The sequence below is a fragment of the Mobula hypostoma genome, chromosome 2, assembly GCF_963921235.1.
Source record: "Mobula hypostoma chromosome 2, sMobHyp1.1, whole genome shotgun sequence".
Taxonomy (NCBI): Eukaryota; Metazoa; Chordata; class Chondrichthyes; order Myliobatiformes; family Myliobatidae; genus Mobula; species Mobula hypostoma.
In genome coordinates, this window is record NC_086098.1 from 110,373,176 (window position 1) to 110,386,131 (window position 12,956).

General features: G+C 41.1%; 1 protein-coding gene across 14 annotated transcripts in view; it reads right to left on the reverse strand.

Moving 5' to 3' along the window:
* The window catches only part of eya4 (EYA transcriptional coactivator and phosphatase 4), a 457,308-nt gene that overhangs the window by 95,175 nt on the left and 349,177 nt on the right, over window positions 1-12,956 (reverse strand). For all 14 annotated transcript variants that reach the window (XM_063040405.1, XM_063040409.1, XM_063040403.1 and 11 more), the window contains one exon: window positions 6,672-6,808. In XM_063040405.1, coding sequence (XP_062896475.1) covers window positions 6,672-6,808 — 137 coding nt within the window. The remainder of the gene's footprint in view (window positions 1-6,671; window positions 6,809-12,956) is intronic.

Here is a 12,956-nt window from a genome sequence, read left to right on the forward strand (position 1 = left end):
GGCAGTGAATGGTGTTTGCTATCCCATTGTGCACCTGGCTGGCTCCGCGCTCTTAGTGCAACCCCACAGCTCTCACCAAACTGCTGCGTGCGATTAATTAGACTCCCTCATAACATTCCTGAACTTCAATGATTAGTAATCCCCATCCCTTTCCAGCACAACCTCTCCTCTTGGATCTAGTCTTCAGCTAAGGGTAGAATACTACATTGGGTAAGTTAGAACATAGGACATAACAGCACAGTACAGGTCCTCCAGCCCACAATATTGTGCCAACCTTTTAACCTACTCCTAGAACATTCTAACACTTCCCTCCCGCACAGCCATCCATTTTTCTTTTACCTATGTGACCCTCATGTATCTGTGCATCACCAACCCTGGCAGTGCGTTCCACACACCATCCACTCTCTGTGTATCTGTCTCTATCACCACTCTTAGCAATGCGTTCCATGTACTCTCCACTTGTGTTAACAGTTAACTCTGACATCCCCTCTCTATTTTTGTCCAATCACCTTTAAATTATGCCCCCTGTACCAGCCTTTTCTGCCCTGGGAAATAGGTGCTGGATATCCACTCTTTCGGTGCCTCTGGCACACACATCGAAGTTGCTGGTGAACGCAGCAGGCCAGGCAGCATCCCTAGGAAGAGGTACCGTCGACGTTTCGGGTCAAAATCCTTCATCAGCACTAACTGAAAGAAGAGCTAGCAAGAGATTTGAAAGTGGGAGGGGAATGATAGGAATGATAGGAGAAGACAGGAGGGGGAGGGATGGAGCCAAGAGCTGGACAGGTGATTGGCAAAACGGATATGAGAGGATCATGGGACAAGAGGCCCAGGGAGAAAGAAAAGGGGGAGGGGGGGAAAATCCAGAGGATGGGCAAGGGGTATAATCAGAGGGAAAGAGGGAGAAAAAGGAGAGGGAGTGAAAAAGAATGTGTGTATATAAATAAATAATGAATGGGTACGAGGGGGAGGTGGGGCATTAGCGAAAGTTTGAGAAGTCAATGTTCATGCCATCAGGTTGGAGGCTACCCAGATGGAATATACAGTGTTGTTCCACCAACCTGAGTATGGCTTCATCTTTACAGTAGTGGAGGCCGTGGATAGACATATCAGAATGGGAATGGAATGTGGAATTAAAATGTGTGGCCACTGGGAGTTCCTGCTTTCTCTGGCGGACAGAGCATAGGCGTTCAACAAAACGATCTCCCAGTCTGCATCGGGTCTCGCCAATATATAGAAGACCACATCGGGAGCACCGGACGCAGTATATCACCCCAGCTGACTCACAGGTGAAGTGTCACCTCACCTGGAAGGACTGGCTGGGGTCCTGAGTGGAGGTAAGGGAGGAAGTGTAAGGGCACTTGTTCTGCTTACAAGGATAAGTGCCAGGAGGGAGATCGGTGGGGAGGGATGGGGATGGACAAGGGAGTCTCGTAGGAAGCAAACCCTGCAGAAAGCAAAGAGAGGCGGGGAGGGAAAGATGTGCTTAGTGGTGGGATCCCGTTGGAGGTGGTGGAAGTTACGGAGAATAATATGTTGGACCCGGAGGCTGGTGGGGTGGTGGGTGAGGACCAGGGGAACCCTATTCCGAGTGGGGTGGTGGGAGGATGGAGTGCAAGCAGATGTGCATGAAATGGGGGAGATGCATTTGAGAGCAGAGTTAATGGTGGAGGAAGGGAAGCCCCTTTCTTTAAAAAAGGAGGACATCTCCCTCGCTTTAAAAAAGGACAGAGCTACTCGGACTTGATGTTTCAATCCCTATGGTAAGTTGGCACTATTGACGTTGGCAGTGGGTTTGGAGTGGTGACAAGGAGGGAGGGTCGGTACGTCATCGGGGTCATCAGGTGGGCACCCTCCTTCTTTGACGTTTCGTTGATAAGCCCACGACATCTCCAGAGGGCTCAATGGTGCTACCTGGTGTCCCAGATACACCCCCCTCTGTTCCATACCCTCCTGTCTTCATCTTGCAGCCCAGTTGTTGTCTTTCCTTTTAATCCAAATCCAATTGCTGCTTTCTTCTGCTGCATTTGACAAGACGTGGATTTTAATTCCACGTCCCATTCCCATTCTGATATGTCTATCCATGGCCTCCTCTTCTGTAAAGATGAAGCCACACTCAGGTTGGAGGAACAACACCTTATATTCTGTCTGGGCAGCCTCCAACCTGATGGAATGAACATTGACTTCTCAAACTTCTGCTAATGCCCCACCTCCCACTCGTACCCTATACGTTATTTATTTATATACACACATTCTTTTTCTCTCTCTCCTTTTTCTCCCTCTGACCCTCTCACTATACCCCTTGCCCATCCTCTGGGTCCGCCCCCCCCACCTTTTCTTTCTCCCTAGGCTTCCTGTCCCATGATCCTCTCATATCCCTTTTGCCAATCAACTGTCCAGCTCTTGGCTCCAACCCTCCCACTCCTGTCTTCTCCTATCATTTTGGATCTCCCCCTTCCCCTCCCACTTTCAAATCCCTTACTAGCTCTTCTTTCAGTTAGTGCTGACGAAGGGTCTCGGCCCAAAACGTCGACTGTACCTCTTCCTAGAGATGCTGCCTGGCCTGCTGTGTTCATCAGCAACTTTTATGTGTGTTGCTTGGAATTCCAGCATCTGCAGATTTCCTCGTGTTTGCACTTTCGATACCTCTTATCATCTTTTATATCTCTAACAATTCACCTCTCATCCTCCTTTATTCTAAAGAGAAATGCCCTAGCTCATCCAACTTTTCTGTTAAGACATGCTCTTTGATCCTGGCAGCATCCTGGCAATCTCCTCTGCACTCTCTCTAAAGCTTCCACATCCTTCCTATAAAGTGGCAGCCAGAAATGAGTGCAATACTGCAAAGTGTGGTCTAACTAGAGGTTTATAGCTGCAACATTACATCACAGCTCTTGAACTCAATCCCTTGACTAATGAAGGCCAATACACCAGATGCTTTCGAACTACCCCGTCAACTTGCATGGGAACTTTGAGGGATCTATGGATGTGGACCGCAAGGTCCCTCTGTTTCTCCACACTGCTAAGAACGTTGCTATTACCCCTGTATTCAGCCATCAAGTTCGCCCTTCCAAAGTTTATCACTTCATATTCCATCTGCCACCCCTCAGCCCAGCTCTGTATCCTATCAAAGTCCTGTTGTAACCTACGACAACCTTCTACACTATCCACAACACCAACAATACAGCTCAATAACAAGAGGCCTTGACCACTGAATAATAGACATGAGTTCAAATTGAAATTCAAGTGACTAGAATAAAAGGCCACTATCAGGAATGGTGACTTGTAAACAACTGGATTGTTTTAAAAACCAATCTGGTTCACTGATACTCTTTCAAGAAAGGAATTAGGTCATCCTTACTGGCCTATGTGACGCCTGATCCAACATTTGTTTGGTTAGTTGACTTGTAATTGCTGCCAGAGCAAGTATCTGAGCTCGGAGTGTAATCAGGGAAGAACAATAGATTCTGGGTGACTTGTTGGTAACATCCATATCCCATGAATAAATAAACAAAAGCTCCTTTTTTTTCCAAGGAGCTTTCATATTGTAACCCTCAAATACAGATTCCATTCACATCCCTGGTTCCACTTACACCCCATTCAATCAAGTTAAAGTCCCAAACTTGCACTGGCCTCCATTTCCAGCGCTGTGTTATTCCTGGATTGACTGAAACAGGAAACACCCTGCTTGCAGGATGAAATTGATGCTTGGAGCAATTCTTTCCACCACTCACTGAGTTTAATCTCCGGGGGTCTGATATAGGGAAAATGAGCTTTGTTGCCACTAGCTTAACCCTCTGGTTTTTCCATTTCACTCTCTATATCATTCCTTTATTGCAATCTACTTCTCCCGCATGATCTCTCCTTATTTGCCAGTTCCTCTTTCTCCCTCTTGTCTATAACCACATTCCCCATTCTATTTGCAATTCTCCCTACCTTCTAACCACTTACTCCAGCACCATTTAATCCTCTATACAACTCTGCACTTCGTGACATCTGCCATCGCATAATCGAAAATTGGCACTCAGTTTTTGCATTCTTTTACCGTAGCAAACTTCGTTCAAATGCATTTAAAGAAAATCAAGCCAGAGTCTGAATATATTAAACATTAAAACCATGTATTAGTAGGTTCTGTAATTTTGCACCTTCCACGTGGGGTATCTGTTATAATATTTCACTAGCAACAAAGCGCTTATTATCAATTGCTCCATACCTGTGTAGTTCACTCATTCTTACACAATGCTCATATTATTTGAACTGAGGAAGAAAATTATTGTTGCACTTTACGGCATATTGTTAAAAATAACAGATAGCTAGAAAATGAATTTCTAGCCAAACAGGTGCTTCCCTTTCTTAAATTTCACTTGAACACCAATTTATACCAGATAGATTAGCATGTGCACTTTGACACCAGCTCTTTGTTGGTCTTGACTTGTGTGTCTTGGATTCATACACTAGCCCAGAAACATCCAGGACTCCACTGATTCTGTTGATTTAATTCTGGATAACCAATTAGTTACATTTGCCTAGGAATTGGATTTCACTCATTTTTGGTACAGTAGGCTGGAAATGATCAACACCTATTTGGTTTCCCTGCAGAAAGTTATGAAGTTGGCCAAAAAGACAAATGTACTGTGTTAGAGTACCTTACACCAGCACTGTTACTAAAGGAGCCCTGGTTCATCTCATTCCTGATGGGACCACATTCACATTACTTCCCTAATTTCAAAACAACAATATTTTATTCCCCTAATTTAAATTACAACTATTTATAGATCAAAGGAGAGGACTGATTGGCTTTGTAATTGTTTAAAATTCTGCTTCTTAATTGATTGTTAAAGCCAATTGAGATTTCAGAAGTTTACTCAGTGTTATCATTCCTAACATTATGGGGAATTATACTACTCTTGCAGTTGGTGGTAGAACAGTAGGTTTAAAAGAAATGCTGCCAAATTTATAATGGTAAATAGTAAAGAGTAAAGCATGAAATGTCCATATTCCAATCTTGAGAAGTGGGACACCTCTTACTTTGGTCTTAAATATCAAATGAAGGATGTGCTGGGCACTAGAGAGGGTCCAGAGGAGGTTTACAACAATGATCCTGGGAATGAAAGGGTTAATGTATGAGAGCATTTGATGGCCCTGAGCTTGTTCTCTTGGAGTTTAGAAGAATGGGGTGGTGGGGGAATCTGATTGAAACTTACTGAATTTTTGAAATGCTTGGATGGACTGGACATGGAGGGGATGTTTCTAGTAGTGGGAGGTCTAGGATCAGGGGTCACAGCCACATAATAGAAGGATGTCTGTTTAAAATAGAAATAAGGAGGGATTTCTTTAGCTAGACAGAGGCGAAACTATGGAATTCATTGCCACAGATGGCTATGGAGGCCAAGTTGTTGGGTATAGTTAAAGTAGAGGTTGACAGATTCTTGGTTAATAAGGGTGTGAAATGTAATGGGGAGAAGACAGAAGAATGGGGTTGAAAGGGAAAATAAATCAGCTATGACCGAATGGCAGAGCAGACTTGATGGGCTGAATGGCCTTCTCTGTTCCTATGTCTTATCGTCTTATTTTTGGAAATTGATTTAAATTTCACACCACAAAACAATCTAACACTCTCCTTCCTCCTAATGGCCTGTCCAAAATCCCCCCCACCTTCACCCATCTGAGGCATGATTTCTCTTACATCCATTCTCCCGATTACTGGTTGCACCGAAACCCTGGCTCCAACTGACCTTTCTTCCCATTATTTCAAGCTAAGATTACCCATAAGAATTTTGCACAAATAAATTGTCCACAGCCCATGAATAAATTTCCAACACTACACTGAGCATAATTAGATTGTTTATTTTTGCCTTGTAGTCTCGTCCAATTTTAACATCATGCTTTGTTCACACACAAATCCCTTCTTATAGAGTTCTGCAGGAGCAGTTTTCTAACTCATTACTCATGCATGTTGCAGTTAACTGCTTAGTTCTGAACTTTGTCTTAATTGACAGCAACTAATGCATTTCAACCTGGGAAAAGAACCAAAATTCTCCCTTTTTATGGCTCAGTAACCACAGTAGATAGTTCATTTAATAAGTAATTATCTTTTGGCAGGCAGGCAGGAAAGAGGTGCAGGTAAATACATGATGAAAAATTGATGGAAAACATTTAAACTCAATGCAAAACCATTTTCTGATTGTACTTTGTTTTTATTTCCCCCTATATCAGCAATCTAACTCTTTGTGATGGCAATGTGCACTTTAAACTAGGTTGAAATCTTGACAAATCCTCTAATACTTTTTGATCTGTATTATGTAAAATAAATGCTTATGTGATCTACAGACTAGCAACAAAATTGCTGGTCATTATATTTGGCAATCAAACCATTTTCAGCAGCTTTTAATTTTATTTCAGTTCCTTTCTCTCCAGAAAGCAAAGGGAGAGAAATATGCCTTCTGAAAACTATGCTTGCTGAGCCACTGTTATAACTCTCATGCAGTATGGAATAAAAATCACCTCACAGCAACCAATGTAACCTTGGTTGAAAACATTTATTATGAACCAAGCTTTAGGGAAAAATGCTCAACTTGTAGTCTGCATTAATATAATGATGTCTTCCATTTAGCCTTTATATCAAAAAATGTGCAATCTTAAACTTTTCATCAATTAATGTCAAGGCATACCTCCAAGTCGTTGTCAGGAGGTGGTGATGGATTATTCTTCCTTCCCCTTCCCCGTGACTTTGACCCTGAACTCCTACACGTTCGCTCATCCAAGTCTTTGATTGGTGTTGATGGTCTCTGCACTGTGTCAAACTCTCCTGTAAAAGCAACCATTCAGATTGTAGCCATCACCCTCAGTTTTTCTCCACACGAGGAATGAGTGTCAACCACAAGTTCACACTGCTGTAGCAACAAAGTGATTTCTGATGATTGCACTACGTTCAGTTTGACAGCCGTTCTGCAGCTGAATAATTATGTATAAAGAAAATACACCAGGCACAGAAAAACAAGCAGTTACACAATTTATTTAACTGTTGCCACAGCCAGAACTATTAAAATTTTGTGATGTGGAGCTTTCAACTTTTATTCATTTGCTCTATGTATTTGTAGGGACTGTCTAAGAATTCAGGAGACAATTGGATTCAATTCAGAATCAGCGATTCCTTTTAGCACAAAGCTTGTACCACAGGGCAGCTGGGAGAAATTTTACCTGAAAATCAGGGTCTTCTGGTATGTTGCTGTAAGTCTGGCAGAGGTCAGTGGAACTGCAGTAATTTTGTGAACCATAGCTTCATTTGCTCTATGTATTTGTAGGGACTGTCTAAGAATTCAGGAGACAATTGGATTCAATTCAGAATCAGCGATTCCTTTTAGCACAAAGCTTGTACCACAGGGCAGCTGGGAGAAATTTTACCTGAAAATCAGGGTCTTCTGGTATGTTGCTGTAAGTCTGGCAGAGGTCAGTGGAACTGCAGTAATTTTGTGAACCATAGCTTACTTGGCAGCACGCTCATCTCCAAATACAAAACTGTGGCTTCAGTCCCATGCCATACACTTAAAGCACAAAGTCGAGAGCCGACAAATGGGGAAAACCATGTTGTCAAAGGTGATATCCTCGAGAGAAGATTTCAAACCAAAATTCTGCTATGTCTTCACAAGTGAACATCAATGTTTTCCTGCATTTTTTGATGGGGATTAGATCAGAGATCACATTGGTACTTTTGGTCAATATTTGGTGGATACCTAGGTGAAGAGTTTCTATGAGCAGTGGTGAGACTATGCAAAGAAGTCTTTCAGAGGTGCTGGGCGGTGGGGGAGGGGGTTGTCAGGCGGAGTTACTAAGGAATTGCAGTTGTATCTCTGGTGCAGGAGGAGAGTTAGGTAACCAGCCCAAGGGTTGGCAGACATGGGCATAGAGAGAAACACTCTCAGTGAAAGAAACATCTGTCTACTATGATGAGGTGCTCCCCCCCACCCGCCATAACTTATGTTGAAAAATAACATCCATGGGTGTTCAGCTCTACGGATTTAGCGACCTTGTCAAAGCTCATATATTAAATTTCTGCTTGGGTTTCAACACGGAAGCTCCATTAAGTGTAGAATTTTAAAAAAATCCAAGCAGTAATGTATATTATAGTTCTACTAGTGAGCTGTTTACTTGTGGTCTGATGGTTTTGTCCTTTATCATACGTCCAGACAAGAGTGAGTGAGCTGATGAAGAAATAAAAGACTCCATTGAAAGCAAATAACGTAATCAAGGGCCCTCCCACCAAGGTCATTCTTTCTTCTCCTCTCTCTATTGGGCAGAAGATTGTACCATCAGACTCGAAAACAGCTTCTATCCTGCTCTTATCAGACTCCTGAATGATAAATTTTTGATCTCCCAAACTACCTTGACATACTCATTGCACTTGACTTGCTTCCCGGCAGTGCTGTAGTTGCTACGGCACTATATGCTGTATTCTTTTTATTACCTCATTGTACCTCATTGATGGAATGATCTGTCTGGATGGCAGGCAAACAAAGGTTTTTCACTGTGCCTTCATACATGTCACAAAAGAAAACCAACTCTTGCAAATGTTTAGAAGGCATTCAGATAGACACATGGATAGGCAGGGAATAGAGGGATATAGACCATGTATTGACAGGTGTGCAACTTCAGTTGGCATCATGGTTGGCAGGGTTTGTTCCTGTACTGTTATTTGCTCTAGTCTACATTCTAACACCAAGGATAACTTTCTGCTTTGCCTCCTCACAATCCTTCGATGTTTTCATCCCTAATGACAACAAGACTTGCTTAAATTGCACAGCTTTCTATTCAGGTGGGCCTGCTTTTGCCCTGTCCTGCCTTTATACAAAAGTAATGTTGAGAGGGAAGGTGTTTTGATAGCACATAGCTGGATTCCCTGCATGCCAGCATATGAATGTAAATCAAGCAGTTAAGTTCTGTGAAAGTAATTTGGTGTGTGAAGCCCTTTAAAGATCTTAGTGTGTCAAGGGTTTTGGTTGGAAGTTGCAGCACAAATGTGTGGCATGCGTGGTAAGCAATGCAAGTACTGTATGCATCAGCAGTAAACGCGTGCCAGGCAGCAAACAGCACTTGTGGAATGCTGACTTGCAACATGTGGTACATGACACTGCTGCAAAGCTACTCTGAGCAAACTCTTCTTCTTGTTGCAGACTTTGTTGGGAGTTCAATTCCTGCACCAATCACCCAGCTAGACACTCCACTTTTTTTAACCTACAGATTCTGCCCTGGGACAGTTTTACTGTATTTGCAATCTTCAGAATCTGGTTCAATCCAACTCACCAGCTCTAGCACGCTCAAACATCAGCAGTTCCCAAGACTCAGTTTTCATTTGGAATGGTTTGGCACTTAAAGGTGAATACCTACCTTTAAGGACTACCCTCACTGCTTCACTGCCACAGGTGAAATATTTACACCAGGTTATAAAACTTGGCCAAGTGCAGAGAAAATGGTTAAGACATTGTGAGGAATGCAGTTATACTTCATCAGTGCATAGAACTTTCATAGAGCATAGAACACTACAGCATAGGAACAGGGCATTCGCCTTACAATATTTCACCAAACTAATTAAACTAGTCATTGGTAGGTCAAATGTAAAGAGACAGTACACTGTTAAGGCAGTGTTGATGAGCAGAGAGATCTTGGGGTCCAAGTTCATACCTCCCTGAACAGGGCTACACAGGTTAAAAATGCATATGGCATGTTTGCCTTTATTAGTTGAGGCATTGAGTTCAAAAGTCAGGAAATTATGTTGCAGCTTTATAATACTCTAGTTAGGCTGCATTATATACAGTTCTGGTCACCCCACTATAGGAAGGATGTTGAGGTTTTGGAAAGGGTGCAGGAGAGGTTTGCCAGGAGGCTACCTGGATTGGAGAGCATGTGCTATGAGAGGTTGGACAAACTTGGTTGTTTTCTCCAAAGCGGAAGAGGCAGAGGAGAGATCTGATAGAAATTTATAAGATTATGGAGAGGCACAGGTAGAGTAGACAGACAGTATCTTTTTTCCCAGGGTTGAAATGTCTAATACTAGAAGGCATGTATTTAAAGTGAGAGGGGATAATTTCAAAGGAGATGTGAGGGAGGGATAAGTGTTTTTACACAGAGAGTGGTGGGTGCCTGGAATCTGCTCTCTGTGATGGTGGTAGAGGTAGATACGCTAGGGACTTTTAAGAGATGTTTAGATGGGCACATGAATGTGAGGAAAATGAAAGGATATGGACATTGTGTAGGCAGAAGGAACTTATTTAGCTGTCCTTTCGATTACTAATTTATTTGGTTCTGCATAATATTGTAGGCGAAAGGGTCTGTTCATTTGCTGTACTGTTGTATGTTCTAAGTTTCTAACTAAATGAATCCCCTCTTTTCTTCTTTCACATCTCTTCTTTAATCCTTACAAACCTTTTCTCCTCATTGTAATTTTTTGAATTTTATCCAATTGGCTTTCAACATTCAAAACAAGGTCACTTTTTCAGCCTCTGGAGAATGAAGTGAAGCGCGTGGAATGCTTTGCACAGTTCTTTTTTACTGTAAAAATCGACACTGTTTTCATTTACATGCTGTGCCAAATTGTACAATATGAATCTGCTTGTAACTGAATTGCTGTCAGTAAGTATGACTGCAAGAAAACTGTGAGAAAGCAAATTACATTGTAGCGATAAGAGTGGGTTGTCTTGTTCTGAAGGGAAGAAGTAGTAGATGAAGCATTTTAGAATCTCATCATTTGAAGCAAAGCTTAGTTGGACAGAACTGTCATGGGCAATACAAATGTTCTGCTTATTGAATGAATTCATGCATCACATTTTGACATATTTTCATTGGACTTCATTCATAAATAACATCAAAACCCCACTGCAGAATTGTAGACAATATATCACACAGAAAGTCATTTGGCCCATCATGTTTGTGCCAGTTGAACAAAGCTATCACATTTAATTCCACCTTTCAGCACCAGCTCCATTGCCCTTACATCAGGGCTTTTCATGTAGACATCCAAGTACTGCTTCAAAGTGACGAAGGTTTCTGCTTCTATCACCCATTCAGGGTGTGAATTTCAAATGGATTAGAAAAATCTACCTTCTAATCCTTCTAGCAATTATTTTCAATCTATGGCTTTGGTTTTTGCCCACTCTGCTAAAGCAATTAGGTCGTTCTGTGTGACTCTATTTAGTCCCTCATAATTTATAAACTTCAATTAAAACCTCCGAATAAAACCTTTAGTATATCCATTTTCCTCAGAGCTACAATTTCAAGTACTTGTAATATCTTTGTAAATCTCCTCAGCTCTCCCTCCAGAGCAATTATATCTTGAACTGTGGTGACCAAAGCTGTACTTGGTCTCCAGCTATGGCCAAACTCATGTTATTTACATTTCTAATAAAACTACACATCAGAACACCAAGTATTCCTGCACTAAAATTGATTACATATATTCTGAGGATCTTCATGTATCAAAATTAATCAAACTAAATACTAAAATGATTAATGATGTTAATGAAAAAAGGACATATACTACATTTTAGGAAATATTGCAAGATTCGCAAGTTACATTATTAAAAAGATTTATTGCATTTCTACTATGCATTTGATTTTAAGTTTGTTGTTCAATTGTAACGATTATTAAGGCAGAGAAATCAACTAAAGACCACACAGACCAAGGATCCCTCATAATTACCCATGTTTAGTGAGTGTAACTGAAGGGTGTTAGGGAAAAATGTTAACAGGAAACAGAACAGGTTTTAAAGCACTTATTGTTACGTCTCAATAATGAAAAACAGCCTAACTCTTTGGAATGGAAAATGAAAATGTGTGTGATTGAAGAAGAATGATAAGCTTCCTTAATCAAAAATCTGTAAGCTTGCCAAAGACAACTGGGAAAAAAATAAGACTTTAAGTTCAAGAATGTTCTACTTTCTTGAGAAAGCTTTGATATCAGAGTTCAAATGCCCTCAATTAAAACAGTCAAACTCTGGAATAATAGAGTATGCTGTTTTCACACTGGTATTAATAGCAAGTACTAATCTTGTTTTAAATTTACTATAGATACTTTAAATGATGAAACACAGCCAGTACATGTTTAAGCCAGCTCTATTTATCATACAATGAATGCAAAAATAAATTTAAAATTAAAACATTGTGAGGAAACTCAAAAATAAACACACCATACTTCTGTTGTCTCTTTCAATCTGTGCTGTGCTTCAGATAGTTTACTGCATCAATGTGTGTTACTTATTTACTAAATTGGAAACCTGCTTCTGTTTAACTCAGGCTGGCTGTATTCACTTTATGGCTAAACCTCAACATCACACACCATATAATAAAATGCTGAACCATACAAATCTATCAACAACATTGGTTATTGTCCTCTGTGCTCTGCTTTCTACTTGGACCAAAGGCAATTTGCTGTGTTACACCCACACAACCCAATTGTCATCAGTACATGTGCATGCCTGTGTGTCTGTTGCATTTTACTGTACCAACTGGAACTCATTTAACAAAATATCCAAATCTGAGGCACAAGCTATCCCTCTGTCAGTCTACCTACATAAATACATGTTTCTGCTTTAGAGGAGCAAGTGCAGTAGTCAGCAAAAATGGGTTTGTTTTGACAAGTGTAAACCAAGCTGCTGGATTTTCTGTTTCTCCCCTACCCCCAATCAACACTTTTAGAGCACTACCTTGGAACTTTTACAACTGCAAGAAGTCCTGACAACAGCAAAAGATCCAAAAACTATAGGGGAATTAAATTCATCTGAGCTTGGTTGCTTGGATATTACAATGGTGAAACACAGATTAAAGGTTTATTGCCAGCAGTTTGCAGGATGAATAGTTAAAAGACAGTTATAATCAAAAATGCAATCTGTTATTGCGCCAAATTCAAACAGTCACTTTACTGTTTGTCAAAATCTTGACAACATTCGATCTTGTAGTAGTTTTGA